The following is a 22,751-nucleotide window of genomic DNA, read 5'->3' on the forward strand; positions in this document are numbered from 1 at the left end:
TGACGTTCTTAAACCAGTAACCTAACCTGCGGGCTTCTTTTCATGTGCCTGTCTTCAAACTTTGAGCTCTATTTTTTTAACAGTTGCCAGTTATGGTAACGCAAAATACTATTTTGCGTGTTAGCGTGCCACAAATCACCCCTTACTAATTACGGACGGTCAGCACAACAAAGCATATTGTTTAGTTGTGTGTGGATTTCCAGGCATTCGCCAATTTTGAACTGTCCGCTCGAGAAAAAGAACAACTAAATCGCAGTTGAGGGAACTATTCTTAGAACGAAAAGCAAATGAGCTGTACTTATTCCCCTATCTTGTGCTTTGACGCCAATTTAAAATACGCGACCTGTTTAAACACGACGGTTCCACGCGACCTTTAGCTGGTTATTATCCCGGAAATTACATGGTTAGCTATACACCGCATTTGTCACTTGAGAGTTATGAGTGCTGGCTTTGAGTCCGTAGCACCAGAGGACAGTTACATGGAACCTTTGAATATAAATGGGGATGTGTAAATAATCAGACATACGTCCGCCACATTCATTCCTTGCGGAGACCCACCGCGAAATATTTTGTTGCACTAATAATTACCTTTCGCAGGCCTTCATCGAGGACCAAATTACCATTCATCCTGTCCTAACAAACGTTTTTTTTTTTTAATGTTATACCGCAGGTATACATGCTCTCCAGCGGAATGTGCATTTACAACGGTTCAGTGGAGCAGCTGCTTCCGTTCCTAGCTTCTCAAAACCTTCACTGCCCAATTTTCAATAGTCCAGCTGATTTCAGTGAGTATGAACGCAGGCAAATTTGTTTCTTAAGCTCTGTAACTCAGTAATGCTAAAGTAATCGCGATTTTAAGGATATGTACCATTAAATGTTGTCATGAACTAAGGCCGGAAGGGAAAGATTGTGACAGAAACGTTTGTCGATTTGCGTGCGTCTTTAACAAAATGTCATAATTATGATAATTTCTATTAACGGCTCTCCCTGACATAGCCAGGCGTGAAATAATGTCAAGTACCCTGTATGAAATTACCGTGGCTGGCGTTGAGTGGCTTGCGCGCTGAAATGTAAATTTGAACCCATTTTATTTGAAAACATAAGGCACATGATTGTAGAAGTCTGAAGGTATCCATTTTTGCACGTGCATCACTGACACAGTACTCCAGATAGATCAATGTATAGCCTAACGGGATGAAACATATGGATACACAATGCATCCCAATGAGGGTGTAATTAAATTCTTGCAGATACTTTCAAAATTGCTGAATAGAAGTCATGCTGAGTGCTGTTTTGTTGTGTGGGTGTTAACCATAACACCGGCATTAACGAAGTAGAAAAAGGTGCTTATGGTTTAGTTAAAAATGTGCGTTTGACGCTTCCGGTATTTTATGTGTAGCCAGCCCATTTACGTCGTAAATCACTCATTTGAAAAACATAAGAAATTCCGTTTGTAGTGTTGAAGAAGGTGATGTGATTCTGCATTTTCAGTTACAGAAATTGCATCTGGCGAATACGGCGATATGGCTACAAAACTATCCGCACTGTTTACACCCGACGAATGTGTGAACATTGCGAGAAAGAAAGCCATAGATTCATCCCAGGCAACTGCATATGGAGGTAGACTCATGGGCAAAGAGGTACGCTTGTTATTCACGTCATTTCGGGAAATGTAATATTTGTTGCGCATTGAAAAAAAAAACAGGTTGCATGCCAAACCGCAAACTTAGGTGAACACAAGGTTCGGAAAAAGCGAAAACTCGATCGGTCAACGCAACAGGGAACGCTACTACGTGCAAACACAAATTAAGCTTTGCTGTGAAGTCGATGTCCTTCATTCTGACCGTGTTTGTGTGAGTTTCCGCCTTTCCAGAGTTAAATACTTGCGCCTGAAACGCTGGTCAGTTTTGCAACGCACTGTTTTTACTGTCCAGAAAAAGAAGGTTCGTGCGCACGAACCACCATCTGAAATACGAAGGAATCTCTGGCAGGCGACTCCATACTAGGTATGCAAAATGCTGATAATTAAATGTAAACAGAATGGAAATGCAAACAATCGAAATGCAAATGCAACAAATGCAAATAATCATGACGTAGTTGAATGCACAAAAAATATTTTTGGAACTGTGCCAAGATTACCCGGGCTTTCGACGTGGCTGAGTAAGTTTGCAAAACAAGTGGCGATTAATTCCTAACGGGTATGCCGAAGGCTGATAGTATAAGTGTACAACACTCAATAAAAAGAAAATAGTGATGTTTTACTTTTGGAACGAAAGTTCACGAAGTGTGTTCAGTGTTTTCTAAATTTTTTTGATTAGCCGGTTTGTCTACGCCGACCGCAGGAAGCAGTGGGAGAGCAGCACAATCCTGCTTACAGAGCGTTGTGCAGTACCAAACTGTGAATATTTGCTACTTCTTTGGAGGGCAAATTTTTATTACGCATTGAAGGAGCCCTGCAACACTTTTTTCAACTTTTATTGAAAGTTTAAAAGGTTGCAGAACGTAGTCACCCAACACACCCACTATTTAGATTAGGGGGTCGCAAAGTACCTCAGCCAAAAATTACTGCTTTATGCCCATCAGACAAATTGGAAACTCGCTAAAAACATTTTTCTCTCTTTCCCGGTCTTGACGTTCGTCGACGGCCCGCATTACGTCACGGAGGCCATGTAGTAGCTGTTGGCAGGTTTTCCTTCTGTTGCAACAATGAACGCGTTTTGATATAGCAACTTTGAAAAGAAAGCCACAAAAACAAAGCAGAAACGGAAGGCGTATCGGGCGCGACGAGCAAATCACGCAGTGCCGCTCCGTGATGGCGATACCTGTAGCTTTCGCAGTGCTTCCAAAAACGAAGGAAAGATTGAAAGCAATTATCAAAAGTGTTGCAGGGTCCCTTTAAGTACGAATTCAGGATCAAGAGTGGGGGAAACTTCGTGTGGTTGCCCGTCATGATGGTTCTGATGCAAATGATTCATTGGTTCAGTAATTGACTCCACATTGACTTACAATCATACTGTGCAATAATTACACCACACTGTGCAAACACACTCAACTAAGCAATAGATAAAAACACAATATATGTGCATAATTCCTTAATATGGCAGATATAAAGATTGAGTAAACAGCTCAGACAGGGTGGAAGCTCAGGGAAGTCGGCATTATTCGTCACTTGTTTCAATTTCCCACTTTTTACATTCTTTGAGCCCTCTGTATGGTCAACTGAATGCTAAAGCGACCCGGGATTCACTTAGATCAGTCCCAACGTTTTGTAGATGCTGTTCCACAATTTTCAATCAGTACGTCAAACCAACGCCGCCTGTATAAACATTGCCTAACGCATCGCCCGCTTTCCAAATGGAGCGGTAGGGAGGCTTAGTTCAGGCGTTCATCCGCTATGTGGCACGCGCCGGCGGACGTCCCGCCTTACGTCACTGCTCGCGAATCGCGAGCGCTGCACCCATTTCTACGACGTGCGTCTGTCAGCTTGACTGCTGGGTTTCAAGAGCCGTTTCGCTCGCATCTTAGCCGCGGCGAGGTGCTAGTTCTGGGGCGCACAGGGGATCTCGCTCAACGTGTCACTCGCTTCATACCTGCTGCATTTTTCTTAAGATGACTGACGTAGGCGGAACCGAAATAGTGTAAGAACATAATTGTCGGGTAGACAAATATCAAATGTAGAAACGATATTTTCGGATGGTACAGGCAGTATTTTACGGATATTTTTCCCTGGAGGAATAGGGAAAAACAATTGCGTGCACATTTTATGTTCAAGCGCTCACTTCTACAATTACTTCCCAAAAAATATCACGCGCTTATAAATTTCAGGAGATTATACAAAACAAAAGGATAAGCAGTTGAGCGTCCAGCACGCTGTCAGGGCGGTTCGACAGTACAATCCTCCATTTTAAAACTGTGTACAGATTCGGAGTGCAAACAGCATGATCAAAACAAGGACGAAACGCAAAAGACACAGGGGGGGGAGATGTGCCCCACCCAGAAAATTTCAGGGCCCGTGACCCGGGTAGATGAGCGCGAAAAGCCGGCATCATCCTGCGGCACCACAAGTAATTTTGTGTCCGGAGTGGCGCAGGCGGTTTTATCAGGAACAGACCAAGACAGACAGCCATAGTGATAAGCAAGGCGTAGGAGCGCCGCCCGGGGAACGCTGGACAAACTGTCAACTATTCTGCATAGTTTCGGAGAAGCGGCGCTGGATGGCGGACATCAAAGCACGCAGGAAGGCTACGGAGCGGGAAAGGTTAGGAGAGAGCAGCAGGAGAATGGCTGTTTGGCCATTTTTCGCTCACGCGTTAGGCAATGATTATCCCGGCGACGCGTTGGTCAAACGCAATGCCACAGCAACCCTGTTTTATTTACTTACAGTATTTGTGAGTGGCGTAGTCAGACATATTTTTGGGGGTGCTATAAACCACCACTGAAACTATAAAAAGAAAGAGACCCTCACCCAAACAAAATGTTTACCATTTTTTTTCAAAATACAAGTGCACGCAGGGCTCTAAGGAATCACTTACGTCAACAAATTAAAGCTCTTCTATCTGCGTTTTTTTACATTTTAATTTATCAATGCTGTGTGTAACAATGTAATTTATTAATGTTGCGCGTATCAATGCTGTGAGAAAAAATACCTGACATGAGGGAGAGGATGTAGCTCTCAGAACATTTCGCGGTGTGTTCTGACAACGAAACACCCGCTAGCTACGCCCCTGGTATTTTTATTATTCTGCGAAAATTGCACCAATGCTTGGGTTGAATTTCGCCCATAATTCTTAGTGCCCTTAATGTTTTTCCTTGTTTACAGAAAATTCAGCTGTTTCTCTGTTTCTTTTTTTTTCTTTTTTAACTAGGAGAGGAAGCAGATGAAGCGGTTCTATGGAGCTACAATCAGGCCCCATCAACAGTTAAAAGTGCTACTGAAAAGATGCTTTTACTCTATCGCTCGAAACAAGGTGAGTCTATCAGTTTCTTGGGAAACAAGGGAGGAGATCAAACACAGAAGGGTGTTTCCGACCATTCTCTTCTGAATATTCCTGACTGTAGGGTTTAACGCGCCGACGCAACGCAGGCGATGAGGCGCGCCGTAGTGGAGGGCTCCGGATTAATTTTGACCACCTGGGGATCTTTAACGTGCGCCGAAATCTCGTACACACGGGCGTTTTTGCTTTTCGCCTTCATCAGAAAAGCGGCCGCCGCGGCCGGGAATCGAACCCGCGACCTCGTGCTCAGTCTTCTGAATATTAGAAATACCTGTGATAAAGAGCGTTAAAGTTACACTGAAATGAATTAGCCAAGCTCCCGCTTTTGTTTGCACTGCGTAGACTGGCTTAAATAAACACAGTTTTCATTTCTTATCCGCGCGCTACGGGGGTATTTACTTTAATACGCCTGAAAGAAGAAAAACTACCATGCGTGGTTCGCCGCGGCCGCACCAGTAGCAGTGACGTCAGTAACATGTACTACGTGATTGGACTATGCCCAAGATAAGGATTCAAACAAGTTTCGCTTTCGGTTCTGTGAAACAACATGCTTGGCATCCTACATTATTGTTGTATAGGCAATCTCGATATGTCAGTAATCAGCATACCGCACTTCTGACATGTCGGCTGTAAAATGCGTCAGATAAGCCTGCCAGGACGGCTTGGAGTCGTTTCAATCACTAGCCGAGGCGTACGCAGTGGATCAACGCCCTCCTCCTCACCGCAGACGCTCAAGTGCGATGCCCTTTTCCCCTATCTATGGAGCTTGCCTGGCTCGTGCCTGTATCGTAATAAGTGTGTTCGCACCAGGCCAGAGGTCTGCTGATTCTGGCTTCTGCCCACTGCCCGCAAGCAGTCGGTGCTTATGGCAACAGCACGCCAACGAGAACTCGCTAGCGCGTCAGTCACTATGCACGCGTTCTCCGAACTCGCTCCTGATGCAATGGACTTGACAGCGCAAAAAATGGTGAACTCAGTATAGAAAACATTGGCAAAAAAAAAAAAAGAAATGAACTTTTAAAAAAAGCATGTACGCCGAGGGTTCGAGCTTGCGACTTGCAAAACATCATACCCAGCGCCAACTCGGCCACGAGCCGACGCGAACAGTGTCAAAATATAAAGTACATAATGTATAGCCAGTTTAAATTTTTATTTAGTTTTAGCATTTCAAGCAGCTTGGATAACTATTTCTTGTATAGCGCTCGTGCAGTAAGCGTCCCCCAAATACCCACAGTACCTCATGTTTAGCGACTCAGTTCCTAGACGGAAAAGCTTTCGCAAATCTATGGTCGTGCTTCTGACCACTGTGCTTGTTCATCCAGCGCAAAACATGCTTCCTACACCCTATTTTTACGCTCTACGATCAAAGTTTCGGTTGATGTTATTTCATTAGTACGTATTGACACGTAACAAGAATAAGGACGAAATAGTCCTGGTGATTGATGGTAATTTAATAAGGCGAACTTGTGCCTCCTAGCCACTCAGCGAAGAAGTTCCTTTTTCCGGCCCACCACGCGCTAGACTGCTGTTCTAGCTCAGCCAGCTCGCTCCACGTGCTCTCGCGCACAATTGCCCGAGACCCTCTGCTCCTCCTCGTCGTCGTCGACAGTTCGTCGGCACGCGCTGAAGAGAGGTGGGTGGAGGCGTTCCCTTCGCCGTCGTCCTCTTTAAACTTCTTGTACACGTGACACTGTAATGACTTCGCTGACACTTCTCCCACCTTCAAGTGACCTTAGATGTCCCTACTAGCATACCAGTCAGCGAAGCGTCGCAAGTACGTTTGTGCCGCGCTTGTGTGGAGCGACCTGCACTTGGAGTTTGATACAACGTTCAAACTAACAAATTAAAGACACATTCTTCCATTCACGAACGTGTCGTATCTTAGTTTCAACTGAGCCGACGAATTGTGCGACGACCCGTCGGTGGCAGGCGGACTAAACGCTGGGCCGTCTGACTCTGTCAGAGGAATGCCCTGCCATACAGTAGCGCACCTTTTTGTGACGTCATACGAAACGCCACAGAAAATGGGCGATGATTCAGAGAGCAGGACAGCATTTTCAAATTGATTTTTCTAGTAAATAAAGACGCCTATACGCAACGAGAGTGGTCGGAACGTAGCCCACAGAATCCAGGCTACAATTTGCACTCGTAATTCCGCAATGTTTACAAGTCACTTCAGGGTTCCTTTAAAAGGGCTTATCGCGATGTCCTGCCTCGACTCCTAACGTTTGAAATATTTTTTTCATTACTCCTGACAGCAGCTTCAAAGACCACATTTCTCTCCCTGAGAAAGCCAGATTCTTTGCACAGGGTCAGGCGAAGCCGTTAAAAGGCACTTCGAAAGCTTAAAATGACACTGAAGTGAATTTGTCAAGCTCCTGTTTTTGCTTGTACTGCGTTTACTGACTCAAATAAACACACATTTCACAGTTTGTGCGGTCTATAAAACGGTATTTAATTTATAATTGCCGAAAGAAAAAAAAACTATCATGTGCGGTCTTCGGCGGCCGCACCACCTAAACCAGTGACGTCACGTAAAGGTGCTACGTGACTGGACGATGTCTAGGATTAGAATTCAGGCCAGTTTCGGTTTCGGTTCTCTTGAACAACAAGCATGATATAAGGCGTTATCGTTGGCTGCGTCTTTTCGATATCTCATTAATCGGCATACCACGCAGGTAATATGTTGTCAGCTGTAAAATGGACGAGATAAACCTACCAGCACGGCTTTGAATGGTAAAAGTCGCTATCCGAGGCGTACGCAGTGGATGAACGCCCTCCGCGTCACCGCAGACGCTCAAATGCGATGCGCTTTTTGCCTGGCTCGTGCCTGTATTATAGGAGGCGTGTTCGCATCTGGCCAAGGGTCAGCTGGTTCGGGATTTTTCCCGCAAGCAGTCGGAGCTTATGGCGAGACAACGCCAACGAGAACTTGCAAGCGCGTCAGTGTCAGTCTGCACGCGTTCTGCGAACTTCCTCATGGAGCAACGAACGTTACAGCGCAAAAACGGTGAATTCAGTACAGAAAACATTGCCGAAAAACAATTAATTCATTCAACTTCGAAAAAAAAACATGCGCTATAGTGAATTCAAACTTGCGAATTGCAAAAAAAAATATTCAGTGCGCGAGGCCGATAGACTCGGCCATCGCCCAGTGCGGCCAGTAGCGGAAATACGAAGGATATAATTTATAGTCAGTTTACATTTTAGGTGCAGAGCACTTTAGGGGCCGGCCTTGTTGCCGTAGCTCGCTGCAACGCTCAATGTCAAGCGACTGCCGGAATCAGTCGGCGCCGCGAGATAACGAACCCAAGTAGAGCCCGGCGTACCCGTGGTAGGGCGTCCTGCAGAGGCTTCGAAAGCCGTTCGAAATTCGTGAACCGATGGCGCTTGTCATACATCTCCCTGTTGCTTAGCGCAAAGAAAACTGCTGGTGCATTTGAGGCAAAGTATATATAATTAACCGAGAGCACCCGCGTTCATTTCGTTCGGTACGCCCGTTGGATTGGTTTTTACGATAGTAAGCGAAACAAAGTGGCAGCGCAATGCCTTTGCGGGAGGAAGAAGAAGTCCTGCCGTTCCGACGTGTCTTTCCTCGGCTCCGTGTTTCGAGGCGATTTATCGCAGTTTCTACGTTCCCAGCTATTTCCCGTAGTGCCAGCGATAACCTCCAGTTCCTGGCGCCGTCAAGGGCTACTACCTGCCCCGGGAACATCCCCTAAAGCAAGCATCACAACCACATCGCCTGTAAGCAGCGGCTAGGTCTAACCTCCTGTTCGGCCGGTGGGTGCTGTTCCGCACAAGGCCTTCTTGGGTCCCGCAAGCGGGCGCTACTTCAAGACCAGCTGCTTAAGCAAATGGAGCCGGCGTCTCAAGTGGTGTCCAACGTCGCCCTTCAAACATCGACGCCTCTGACACCCCAGGGTGACGACAGCTGCCCCATGGATGCTAGCAGCGACCCTCCTGTGCCGCAAGAGCCCAGTAATGTCACTGGCAAGTCTGCTGAACCCCCCGACAAACGCCTTTGCACCGAGTCTTCAACCTTAGTGCCGCGTCAGTCTTAGGACGCTAATGCCCCGATGGACCTTCCAGCAGACAACCGTATTCACTCTGACGGTAAGGTGCCCTGCCGTCTAAATCCCACTGGCCTCCCACCAAGCACTACAGATGCTCAACCAGCATCCTTCAAGGTAGCTAACGAAGCAGAATTTCAACATCCGCCAAATCACGACGAAAGCTCTCCTACAGACGCTATCAGCATGTCTGCATCCTCAAAGTCATAATGGCTACACTTTCCACCGAGATACCAACTCAATTTCTGTGTGGATAGCGTCATTAGAGGCAGTTCACAAGCTTTACAGCCTCACTTATATACCCGTCTCCCCCGGAGTTCACCTGCCGGTACCAGCTTACCTCCTAGGGGGTACTCATGTCCGCCGTTATGTTGTCTCGGGCGTCGATGCCGGTGAGCCCTCCGACGTGCTCCGGGACACCATCCGATGCGAGACGCATTAAGTGCTCCTAGACCGGTATCTCGGCAGTCATCGTACATGTCTCGTGACTGTTCTTGGTCCTCCGGAACCACCGGTGCGATTCATATACAATGAATGCATCCTTCGCACTCGGCCTTACAAGACGAGGCCAGTGTTTTGTTACCAATGCTTGCAACAGGGTCACATGCGCACCTCTTGCCCAAATCCACCTCCTGCTCAAACCTCGGCGACCCCGAACGCGACTGCGGGAAATGAAAATGCCCCTAAATTTCGTTGTGGGCTGTGCAAGTCTGATGATCACGATATCACACAGGAAGTGCCCGACGAAGCTTAACGCCGAGCTACGTGCGCGTGTGAAGGGCTCCGCGAGGTCCCAGGTTGAGCAACGGCTCCCGCTTTCAAACCGGTACGAACTCCTAACTTCGAATGACGACGACGATATTGCAGATCACGTACCAGAACCGGTCTCTGCCACACCACCTATGAATTCGGTTTCATACAGCTAGGTGGTGCGACTGCGTAGACCTCGTCAGCGATCCCGTCTTCAAAGGCCGACCAGAATTCCCCGGCCCTAGAAGAGGCAGATCTGCGCATCCAGGCACTACAAACGGAGCTTGCGAATTTGACCGCTCGTCGTCCCCAGATGCTGGCACAGAGACGCTTCAAGCGTGCTGCTGCAAAAGAGAGCTCATGTGAAGCTATACCTTCTCTGTAAACTTCCCCCTTGCGTCCACCTCCTCCGGCATCATTACCAGCAGCAGCCTCGATCTCGTCAGCATCCGACCTCGCTCTATTTTTAACTACGTGGTGCAGCAGCTGCACATTTTAACCACGACTCTTGCAGCATGTCTCCGCTAAATTATGCACCTGCCGTACCTGCAACTACACGCAACGACACTATCCTACAATGGAACTGTCGGGGCCTGCCCCAAAAAGTTGGGGAACTTAAGGAACGCCTTCGCCTAGGCTCACTTCGTGCATGGGCGCTACTGCTTCAGGAAGCGAATGGCCTACCCCGTATCCCCTTTTTTACCGGCTATGCGTCTCCAACAATCATTGACCACCGTAACGCCCCACCAACGCCACGGGATAAAGCGGTGGTATATGTCCTCACGCGCCATCCCCAGCAAGCCATTGACCTTCAAAGCTGGTGCTCCCCGTGGAAAGAAACTGTTGCGATGAAAGTTCAACTAAGTCACTGTGCAGTGATCCTCGTATCCCGCTATGTGCGTCCTCGCAGTGGTCATGCCCCGCGGGCTCGGTTTGGGTGGATGTCGCATATACGAGCACAACATCCCGGTGGTCCCATCCTCATCGCCGGTGACTTTAATGCTCCGCACCCAGCCTGGGGCTATAACATGGCGAGTGCGCGAGGTTCAGATCTCCTCAAGATCATGGAGAATGCTTGCTGCACTCTACGTAATGATACGACCAAGTCAACTCGCCGCTCCACGTCTACTTGTATGCCTCCACGTTCCCCAGACCTAGCGTGGTGGCTTGGTCCAACGGCCGTTACTTGGCGGCGGGAGCCAGACTGCTGGGGTAGCGACCATCATCCCATTTACCTCGATATTTCATCCTCGCCCTCTCGTCGCCTACGTCGTAAATGCCATATTATCAAGTGGGACGAGTTTCGTAAGTCGATTAGGCAGATATCAGCATTCAAAGAGTGCCCTTTATCATCCATACCAAGGGCTCTTGAAGATTCTACAACTGTAAACTGGGTTGACAAGAGCCGCACTAACCCTGATTGGCGCCTCCTTCAGCTGTGGGCGCAGCGCCGCCAGGTAGAAGTGTTTGCTTGTCGCAATCCCAACTCTCCGACTTGACAAATCCGCCTTAAACAGCTCACAGCCGCGGCTCGTCGCCATGAACGCCGGCTGTCCCGCCAGCGCTGGCTTGACATGTGCGCTTCGTTAGGGCCTCAGTCTGGACTACGCTCCATATGGTGCATTTTTCATTTTTTGGAGCGACCACCAAGATCCCCAGATCCTTCTGCGTCAGCGTTCCTCACGTCCAACCAGACTTCTTTGCAATTTGCAGATACGCTGGCCCATACTTTGTACCCCGATTTTGACTTGGACCCAGCCCACATGCCCCCTCCGTTCACTCTTCCGTCCGGTGCTGGTACGCCGCCATCGGAAGCAGCAACCGAGGGCATACTCTCACCATTTACAATTGCGGAACTAACCGCGGCCATTGACATGGTGGCACTCCGCAAAGCTTCTGGCCCCGACGGAGTAACATTTGAATCTTTCAAGAACCTCGACCATTCTTCTCTGGTGGGACTCCTAGAGGCGTATAACCGGGTTTGGCTCACGTGTACTATCCCCCCGGCCTGACTTCAAGCGGATGTTATCACTATCCCGAAACCCGGTAAACCGAGTACAAACATCCGCAACCTCCGACCAATAGCGCATACGGCGACCATATGGAAGCTGTTGGAACGGATGATTGCCACACGCCTTCACTGGTGGCTCGATGAGCACCATCTATACTACCCATGCCAAATTGGATTTCGTCCCCACCTTGGTGCAGAGGATGGTCTGGGCCACCTCTCCGAGATGATCCTTATTGGCGGCCAATCCCACCATGTTCGCTCTGTGCTGGGCATGGACGTTCACAAAGCGTACAACCACCTTGGCCACGCTGCTGTCATTGCGGTACTTCATCTGCTTCACCTTCCATCCCTCCTATGTGATTTCATTTCCTTCTACTTACGAAACCGCACCCTCTCCGTACGTCTCAACGGATCTCCCATAGGTTCCTTCCAGCCCCGCCGTGGTGTGCCTCAGGGATCTGTCTTGGCCCCCTTGCTTTTTAACATGGCCACGATACCGCCTGCCTGGCGACTTGGTGCTGTCCCACACATCTATAGTATCATCTATGCAGACGACATCACGGTATGGTCTGTTCACCAGGACCTTCACGTCCAAATTGTCCGCCTGCAACAAGCTCTAGATGAAACCAATTCTTGGTGCAGGTATCTTGGCCTCACGCTTTCGCCTAACAAAACAGCCCATCTCACCGTGGCCAACGCATGGGGCCGTCGGCGGTTGGCAACCTCCCCGATCCGTCTTTCGGTTCAAGGCACGCCTATACCAACAGCATCTACCCTGCGGGTGTTGGGCTTGGATATTACGGCCACCGGTACTGCAAAACCTTGGATTCGCTCTGCAAAGCATCAAGCTTCACAATCGCTGCATCTGTTCCGTCGCATGTCTCAAAAAGCCGGCGATGCGGCCTCCAAGATGGCCCGCATGCTTGTCCGAGCCATTCTTCAGCCTCGCATAGTTTATCAAGCGCAATTCCACTTTCTTACAAAGTCAGACTTGGCACTGCTCGAATCAATAAAGAATTCGGCTATGCGAGCTGCAACTGGTATTCCAGCCCTCACACCCGTCTTTATTCTGTAACAGGAAGCGCAGCTCAACACGTTTGATGAGCTAGTGCATCAGCGTCGACAAGCCCGCCTCCAAAAACAAGCCCTTGACCCTGATTCCACCGCTCTTGCAGCGCCCGTCGCCCTTCCACCGCTTTTGCAGCGCCCGTCGTTCACGGAGCACACTGTAGATGGCGCAACGAATATACCCAGCGCTGCCCGCGTGGAAGTTCCTGCTCGCCGGTGGCGGCATTGGCGGTACGGCCTTGCCGTCTGCTTTAGCGACGGTTGTTTTGGGCCTGTTTTGGCGCAGCTTCGCGTCCATTGCGCGCTACCTTCGCACGGCTTGGTTAACTTGTTCAACAGCACCTCCAGGGCAACGCAATCCCGGCCGAATTAAGTGGTCGTACGGCAAACATACGTTAAGGATTGCTTTGAAGGCGGGAAAACAAAATGTAAAAACCACATACAGACATCTGGCCTCTTAACGGTAACTTTTGCGCGCTCGATACGGGGACACAGAAAAAGGTGACACGAACACAAGCGCAGTAGAGAGGACCGCACCTGACGCCACAACACCTCCGTGAGGTTCACTGCACAGTCGCACCACCAACGGTATGCTTTCCAGTCAAATCTTCCACCCGCTGCCTGGGAACTGGCCACACGAAGACAGTCCTTGAGGAACCGACACTGCCTCCAGCACTCTGACCTGAGGATAGTGCACACCCTCCTGTAATGGCCAACCGACATTGGCAACCATCCTGTCATGAACCGTAGCTCATCCGGGCAAGTCTTGTGTCTGATGTGCCACCCCAGAACGCGCGCTTTGCACTTACATACTGCAATCATAGGGACGATAACCGAGGGATCTGTGACATTCACGTGAGGGTACATAGAAAGAGAGCCCGAAAAACTAAAAATAAACTTTAATAACATGGATAGGCGGGCTAGTGTCCCGTATCGAGTGCGCAAAAGTTACCGTTAAGATGTCAAACCAACTAGCCCGCCTATCCGTGTTATTACAGTTGACATCTGGCCGCTAGAGGAACGCTACCTTTTGTGCACTGCTTGGAACGAATGGGACTCCGTTTTCTAAATTCGTGCATACCAATTCGGTTGTGTTTTAAATGGTATTACAAAAAGCGAAAGGAGCAAGTGGTTCTGATAAATAGCGATTATAAGTGTTTCCTCAGCTTTCTCGCAATTCTCAAACTAACTAAGCTAACTAGTTTAAATCGGTATAAATGGGAATCACTAAGCTCACTTGCCGAGGTGTTTCAGTTTCTGCGCTTGTGTCGCGCGGTGGTGTAGCCCCAAGCGTCGCCTCCTTTAACTTAAAGGAGGCGATGCCGCAAGCTAGCACACCAGGATGGCTAGGTTCCACTGTTCACCCTTCGAAACACGCTCCTTTCCGTTTTCTTTCTCCCGACTCACAGTCGGGCTACAGCGGCGGCGTACGCCGTCTAACCCGCCCGTGGCCGACGCTGCTGCTGCTCTCGGGACGCCACCCCCGCGAATTCCACGTAATAGCTGGCAGATTATCTTGTTTCACTCTTTGTGGAGCCACGTGTGTGAATTCAAGTGACGTCACATGGGTGATTGTTGTGGATGTCGTTTACAGCTTTGCTTTCCATCCACCTTCATCGCGTGGATTCGAGCCATTTTTTTTAATTAGCACTTAAAAAGGCCTCTTATATGTTTCCAATCCACGTCCTAAAGCTCACATTATCTGTGTCGAAATAAATGGCAGAAAGCGAGAGAAAACCGAGAGGACAGAGAACAAAAGAAACAGGGAGAGATGCAGAGACCATTAAAGGTTTAAAGGTCCCTGTTTACACATCGAGACTCTATGTAAGCAGGAGGAACGCTGCATCCTTCCCGCTTTCAGCACGTTCAGAAGTAAAGCACCGAGAATGTTGAATAAACGATATAGGGCAGCATTTAGGAGGACATTACGGTCAGCAACTGCATTGGCTATGTGCCCCTCAGCGAAAACATAACATAATTGTGCTGTACTTATCTTTTTTTTTTCTCTGGAACAGACTGCCTCGCTTCTGCGAATCGCCGTCAGCCTGTTCTTCGCGGTTCTCCTGACCACCATGTACTACGGTTCCGGCAACCACGCTGCGCAGGCACGTGACATCGTATCCATGTACCTGCTGGCCATCATCATGATAGTGTTTCAATCCGTGGGCCCCAATGTTCTCACATGTAAGCAAAACGAAGCCCTCTGCGTCGTTAGCATGGATGCGCAACCTTCGGTGTCCCTGGCAAAATTATTTTGGCAAACTGCTAAAAAGGGCTTGCCGTTGAAAGCCTCCAAGCGTCGCCTGTTGGTTTGAGCTGCTGTCTCTGGTTTTAGTTGACACATCCTGAATTTGACTTCATACAATAGTAAATGTTCTCAGGTCAACTAAAACAGTTACCTGAAAGCATTTACTATTGCATTTACAATGTAAAAATGTTTAAAATCAATTGGGCACATTTTATCGTAAATAATGGTGGTAAGGTAACAATTACGTTGCTTTAAATGCAGTGTGTAGCCTATCACCGTATTTATAATTTCCACCATCCGGTTAGAGCTGGTTATGTACTGTATAACAATTTAATATCGCCGTGGATACTTATAAACCCATTCAGTGCAAAATCGCAGCAACAGGAAACATGGTGAGGTTACAGTGTCTCAGTGCGGAAAGTTGGGCAAGTTGGTACTGGGTTGACTGAAGCGTCTTTCATAGCGCAAAAAAAGACGGGAACACCAGACTGGAATGCCTGTTTCGTCCGCATCAGTGTATCAGGTTATCAGGTTTGCAACATTTCGAAGTGGTCGGCCATATTTGGTAAATATTCGACGGCATGCCTGCGCCTCAACGACTCTTTCGTGTAGAAAAAAAATCCCGGGCCATCTCCACTAACGTGAAACCCGGGGCGGGGCGAAGCGTGCAGTGTATAAGTGTATTCAACGATTGTAAGTTTCTCTCTTATCACATGGCGCACGCTGATTGGGTGCCGGAGGAGCGCCGGTGGGAGGAACAATCTCCGCGCTTGCTGAGGCGGTGGCGCCTTCTCTTGCGTTGAACCGTATTTACGCAATTTGCATGCCCCATCTGCCCCAGTTTGAGTTAGTGGCAGGTGTCAACGGGAGGGCAGTGAAACTGATCAGGCCTCGATGATCAGTGAGGCCCCGGCACCAGGTAAGTATTCCTTTTCTTGCTTCGACCGACCACCCGACCGACCACCCAAGCTTGTGCTTGATTGCTGAAATGGATACGGAGCGTTACCAGTGATGTTCCGTGCAGGGAATTTACCCTTTTTCGGGAAATTTTCGGCTGTAATTTTAGTCAAACGGGAAAGTGGGATCTTGAAGAGATGCAGGCAATTTTATGAGTCTTGGAGTAAAGCGAAAAAATAATGTCAGCAAACCGGACCTCTCTTCATTCATTACTTTGTTTTCTTTAAAAATGTTCCCGTGACACTTCGTCGGATTTGTGTTCAAATATTCGCAGTCGTCTTCCCCCAAGTCACAAGCTTCCAAGACCGCTTCTAATCCACTTCGTAAAACAGGAGGAAGCATAGAGGAAAAAATACTCCATGAGAAAGAGCTAGCAAATAGCGAAACGGCGGCGGCTACAGCGCTTAAGCCTATTCGCATGAATCTCTGCGCAATATTCAGGGATTCAGTGCAGTGCGCCTTAGTCGGCGTGCTGCTACAAGATATAGCTCCAGCAGTCACGACGCAAAGTTAACATTACCCCAAGTACCCAACTATCCCTTCTTCTTTTTCCTACGAGCAGTTTTAACTTAGAGCTTTAGCTTCCAAAGTAAGCATGCTGTTAGATGCAAAACGTGAAATGCATAGCCAAATGTTACCGAGTGGCATACGTAGTAGAAATTAGTTCACACTGAAACTCTGATACTCTGAACGGCGTATGCGTCCGGAAAGCTACGTAAAGTAGACATAGCTGGCGCTGGCTAACGTTTAAAACCAAACAGGAATCCACGTAAACACCTACAACTGCAAAAAGAGAACACAGGGAAATTTGCGGTGAATTCTCGACCAATTGCAGGGAAAAAGTGCTAGAAATAGGGAATTTTTCAACCTTGAAATAGGCATTTTCCTTCCCAGTACGATACATCATGGAGCGTTGCATATATCTTTAAATCATGTTAGTTTATTTCGAACCAGTTTCATCCATAATGTACTTTTATTACGCGTTACGTTGTAGCGCGAGGCGTAAGAAAACGAGTGCCCCGGTGTTTTCGTACCGTGACTACATGAGACGGCGACAACCGCAGACACCGACGACCCGAGCCTCTAAAATATCATCGGCGGTCGCTGAAGACCCGCTCGACAATCACCCCTTGCATGAGGTACTGAGCGGAGGTGTGGCAGCACCAAACAATTCAGGCATGAATGCTTCTAGAGGCTTGTAATGTCCCCCTTTATGATCCGCTTCGTAATCTCCTTTATCATAACCTTTGACTGCTCGAAGATTTGTATTTCGTAACTGCGTGTTATCATCTTCCGTTTGATGTTGCTCAGTGCCTTAGCTCACAGAAACGAAGGACGTTCTCTGAAGGAGTTTAGCGACAAACACATCCTCAATACCACAACACATATGTTAGCTCGCCATTCTGTTAGACTGACCGTTCGCTGCTGTGTTTTCTACATTACGCTGCCTGACCTTTTACATACATTTTTCTACTTGTTTAAGCAGGGAAATGACAATCTCGTTTTGATTAGCATAGTTTAAAACACGAATAACTGTTTTCGTCTTCACCCATGCTCATCTTCCAGTCCCTATGGATGTGAGTGTCCTTCTGCGGGAGCAAAGAAACTGCTGGTACAGTCCAAGCGTGTACTATGTGTCGAGGATCATTACAGAACTTCCACTCACGGTACGTGCAAACGAAATTTGTACAACGAAACGAAAGTTGTAGGCCACACACTTACTAGTGGTAGCTTGGATCCCTGTTACCGTAAGAGAATCTATTAAATGTTATATCCAATGTAAAGCCACTGAAGTGCAGAGCACCTCAAGTACTCGCCTTGTCATCGGAGCGCGCTCGTTGGACCCAAGTAGAGCCACACGGCGTTCAGTCGTAGCGGCTGTCGTCGCGGCGTAATCCAGAGGCTTCGAAAGCCAAGGGGTTTATTTAGTCATGAGCGTTCGAAACTCGTGAACCGCTGGCGCTTGTCATACATCTCCCTATTGTTTAGCGATAAGAAAACTTTAGGTACATATGAGGCAAAATTTACGTAATTAACTGGCCGCGCCCGTGTTCATTTAGTTAGAAACGCTCGTTGCGTTGGTTTTTACGATAGTAAGCGAAAAAAAGTGGCAATGCAATGCCGGCACTTACAGGAAATAAAGCAAGCACAAAAAGAACAGAACTCCTGCTGGTGCAGTTTCAGGCAGCGGGCGCGCGAGCACTGCGAAGCCGGGAAATTTGAATTGTATTGGGTGGTAGCAGTGAGCGTATAACGACGCTACAGCCCATTATGGCGAATCACTGCTCTGCACTTCCGAAAGCTTTCACATTGAGTAGAACGGCTTCAATTTTTTTTTTCACGTTAACCTGTGGTAGGAAACGCTGCAGAACACTCATTAACGCGACACAATTTTCCCCTAAAAAAAAAAAACCCATGCAGAGACGGCACTCCACATGAGTACACACGACAGTTTAACGAAGCCAGATAAATGTTCCGCTTGTACAGCCACGTCCTAATCGGCAAAATTTTGGTGGGAAGTTGGAAAAAAACCTTTTTTTGAGGGGGGGAAAGCGGCATTTTACGAACACACAACAGCACACCTTGTCCAGGCCAGGTAGAATAAGCAGTTCTAAAAAACGTTGCTGGAAAAAGCATGGAAATTAAGCCCCTGTAGATGTTAACACGAGACACATTGAACATATAATATGTTGAGAAACAAAAGAAAAATGAAGGACACTAACACTCACGCATACGACTTGAAGGTAGCGATGCTGTACGCAACTTCACGACCATCACGATAGTTAAAGTCCACGACTGCACCCGATTTAACTCTTCTTCGCTGCAGCAACGACTTCATGATTGTTGCTATAAGTGCGAGGTTCCTTCATTTTTTTAGAAGCGATAATCATCGGACATTACATTGAAGGAGCGTACGCTATGACGTCTCTTTCTCGTTCCGAGCTAGTGTTGCCACGATTACGGCCAACGCTGAAGTTCTTTTATTGCCAATCTTGGCGATCTCCCTAGGTGGGTACGCTTGGCTTGACAAACGTGCGCAGGGGACACTGTGCGGTCGCCACGAGGCACCCACGCACGTGCGCTGGGCATGTTCTTGGTTTTTCTAACTGCCGGGCGATTGCTGCGAGGCGCGCGCTCACGGGCGCTCGGCATTGTCTTGGTATTTTCAACTGTGGGCACGAAAACTAACGGTTTTTTAAACAGCTTCGCTGTTAAAACTGGCCGCGCACCAACACGTGAATCCCCCCCCCCCCTCACCCATTACTGCCTCTCCTGTCTTACGCTCTTACGCTCTCCCCTCTCATGTATCGGCCCATTTATTGGAGGTTTCCGGAATTCAATTTTGCCGCGTTCGCACTCCTGCGTTATCTGTTGGAACAGTTGTTATTTAGCCCTCATGCCACGAGCCCGCGGCTTGGGCGCCAGCTGTGTTTGTATTTAGTGGTCAAAGCAAGGTTTTTAAAGCGTTTTTTTTACTTGCTCTCCAAAATTGAGCACTCATTTACTTTTATTGAAAATACACAGCAAACTAGTTTTGCATATGCTTTCGTTTTTTAATAAGCTAGGTATCTTGCGGTGAGTGGTAGAAGAAATATCGGGAATAAAGAAAGGATTATGAGGACCAGTTTGGTCTTGGATACTAAGGTAGGCGGTAGGAGAGTGCGTGATGTCACATATAAGACACGACATGACCAATTAGTACGAAACCACCTGCATGTGTATAAAGATCGTTGCGCGTCTATGTCTTCGTCGTGGCCACTGAACACGCAGTTGAGGGCGCTTTGACGGAAACATAACTCTTTATTTACAGATTGGCGCTCCAACTATTATGATGACCATCGTGTACTGGGCAACATCTCAACCCATGGAACTGTATCGAATCTCTCTGGTCCTTCTGTTCAGCATAGCGGTGTCATCCGTTAGTCAAAGCCTCGCCTACGTTTGTTCCGCTGCTCTAAGTGTTCAGGTAAATACACAAGACACGTTGCCACCTCTCCCCCCTCCCACCCCCCAGTTTGATGTTTAAAACAACGACGTTACCAGCATGCATCAGACCACGCCAAAGTGAATCGGGTCATGGCGGCTATCTCCGAACTACTAAAGTTCAAAGGGAATGGACGAGGCCACTGCGTTTGCCTATCATAAATACGAATACCGACAATTCTTTTGGAGCAAGCCATGCACCAACGTGCTCCAAGCTTACAATCGTGAACTCTTTGGAAGTACAGGAAATAACCTTTGACAGAAGAAACAAAAAATGGGGAGGGTGCGCAGACTGTGCGCTTTTACTTGAAAAGTTTTTGTTTGTTTTTTTATTTTTATATTTTGTTGGTTTTCTACTTTTTTACAGCTCGAACCCTCAAAGCTGTGATTACCCCGTACGTTACGGCCTGCGCGCATGTCTTCCCCCAAATTTTTATGTTAACCAACACGCCAGGAACACTTAAGGATAGTCTTTTTTTTTGGTTATCTGCCTAGTTTCGCGATTTCTTAGCAAGATTTTCAAGCATTAGAACAACAAGCGTGGGTTTAGCAAAGGAAGAGCATTTTGGCAGCGAGACCTCTTTTAGTGGGTTCTTAGAACCTAGGAGCGTTTCCAGTGATTCCTTACCAGGATAGGCCACTTATTCGTTGAAAAAATAGTTCACGAAGACTAGGGTTTTAGAAAGCGAAGTGGCACTGCGCGGTTTCTTTAATACAGTTACTTGCTGAAGTGCAAAACATATTTATTGGGGAAGATTTTTGGACGGCTTTAAAACCCCGGGAGAGACAGGTGTTACGCGTTCGGAAATTCAACTTTTAGTCCAAAATAAAACAATGACGATCGATTTGTTCTCGCCTGAAGGCTTGCCTTAGCAATGTCACTTAAAAGATCATTTTTACTAACCTTAGCAAGAGAGTTTAAGCAATAGGGGTTCTGGCTTCCGTCTTTCACATAAACCGCGTCACATTTGGGCAATGAACAGAAAAAGGTCAGAGTGCAGTGTAAAATGGTTCAGCGTTGCCATTGGTGAGCAGATGGCCCTCACGAAACAAAGACGAGTGGACGTAATTTAACTCCCATTAAACGGAATGAAGTAGTAAAAATATGTTCAAGATTACATGTCTCACTGGAACGTTTCCAAACATTTCATTGACCTCTTCGATGCATAAAGTTGCTCCATTTTGTACAATCAGTTCGCACTAGAAAACCGGGACACTGACAGAAATTAGCTTTGCGTTCTCATAGCAACCAAGACACTGTTACACTTCTCCCAACCCGGCAAGTAGTAACCCTGAGACACCCTTCTGGCATCATTGCAGATGGCGGTATTCGTGTCGTTGCCGGCTGTAGCCCCCTGGTTTATACTCAGCGGATATTTTGTACAACAACGCTACGTGTCCGCGGCCATCAAGTGGTTCACGTACACGTCGCATGTCTACTACGGCCACCGCGCACTCATGTTCGTGGTGTTCGGTGGAGGTCGCCCACAGCTGGAGTGTGACGAACGCGACATCAGCGTCGCCTGCCACCCCATCGACGGGGAAGAAGTACTTGACATGTTGGAAGCGCGGGACATCAATCTGTCCGAGTACTTAAGTATCCTGCTGGCACTCGACGTTTCGTTCAAGTTATTTGCGTTTTGTTTGTTAAAGTGGAGGCTTTGGCGCAAGTGCTAGTCGCCTTTGTTTAGAAAGTCGTCATCTACAAAAGTCTATAGAAAGGTCGTTGCACAGAATGTTTATATTTAATAATTTCCCTCGTGGCAAGATTAAGCGAAACACTATAATGAAGTTAACGGAGAGGGAAGTGCCGTTTTTCTTTGTCAAAATGATAAAACGAGCTGTGATGCGTACGCCTTTTTCCAGGCGAGCGTTTGGAATGTAAAGAGAACTGTCAGTGAATAAAAAAGCACCATTTAGACAGTGTTTGCTTTTGTGACAAACAAAAAACAATGGCCGCGTATCTGCTCAACTCTCGGCAAATGTCGTCAGAAGACTAGTATTCTCCCGCCTGTGCCACGTAATTCCCCTTTTCTCTCCCCCGCTCAACTCTCATTCTCTTCCCCCTTTCGGCCGAGAGACACAGAGGAAGTCTGCGCAAGTGAACTCCATTACCCAGCACTTCACTGCTCGCGCCATCTACTGGGATTTTTTGTTATTGTTTAACTGGGAACATTGCCACAAGGTCCGCGCTTGCGCGCGCGCTTTGTGTATTTTTGGCGGGGTGAGAACATTTTTTGAACGCGTTCTTCGTTTATTTCCTATCGCAATAATCAAGTATTCATGTATATTTAAATAAAAGGACACTGCGAATACCACTTATGTGCTTACGTGTTACCTCAAATGTGTTTAATGTTTCGATTTTCCGGAACACTGTTGACAGGTATCGGGTGTGTTTCCGGATGTAGTGGTTTCTAAAAGTTTTTCCTATAAAAATCTGTCGTTCAAGCATAGTTTTTGCCGGAAGGCTGAAGACAAGTGTACAGGCATACAGACAGAGACAGACATTTTTGTCGTTTAAGTAGTTCAAGAAAGACTGCCGTTTTTTAAAGCCTCCCGCAACAAAACGGAACAGCCTAACATGCCGCTTTCTCCATTTCGCCGTTTTCACCACCGCTCTTATTCCCATCGCCGCACAACGGTTTTGATTAAAAAAGTGAACAAAC

At 47.6% G+C, this 22,751-nt stretch overlaps 1 protein-coding gene across 2 annotated transcripts in view; it reads left to right on the top strand.

Moving 5' to 3' along the window:
* Positions 1–22,505, top strand: part of LOC144179643 (ATP-binding cassette sub-family G member 1-like) — a 40,830-nt gene extending 18,325 nt beyond the window's left edge. For both annotated transcript variants that reach the window (XM_077708075.1, XM_077708076.1), the window contains 7 exons: positions 671–785; positions 1,492–1,640; positions 4,866–4,967; positions 14,912–15,080; positions 17,668–17,768; positions 19,913–20,068; positions 21,406–22,505. In XM_077708075.1, the coding sequence (XP_077564201.1) occupies positions 671–785; positions 1,492–1,640; positions 4,866–4,967; positions 14,912–15,080; positions 17,668–17,768; positions 19,913–20,068; positions 21,406–21,762 (1,149 nt within the window). In that variant the 3' untranslated portion in view covers positions 21,763–22,505. The remainder of the gene's footprint in view (positions 1–670; positions 786–1,491; positions 1,641–4,865; positions 4,968–14,911; positions 15,081–17,667; positions 17,769–19,912; positions 20,069–21,405) is intronic.
* The last annotated feature ends 246 nt before the right edge of the window (positions 22,506–22,751 follow it).

The sequence above is a fragment of the Haemaphysalis longicornis genome, unplaced genomic scaffold, assembly GCF_048455015.1.
Source record: "Haemaphysalis longicornis isolate Haplotype H1 unplaced genomic scaffold, Haemaphysalis longicornis Haplotype H1 scaffold_4, whole genome shotgun sequence".
Classification (NCBI taxonomy): Eukaryota; Metazoa; Arthropoda; class Arachnida; order Ixodida; family Ixodidae; genus Haemaphysalis; species Haemaphysalis longicornis.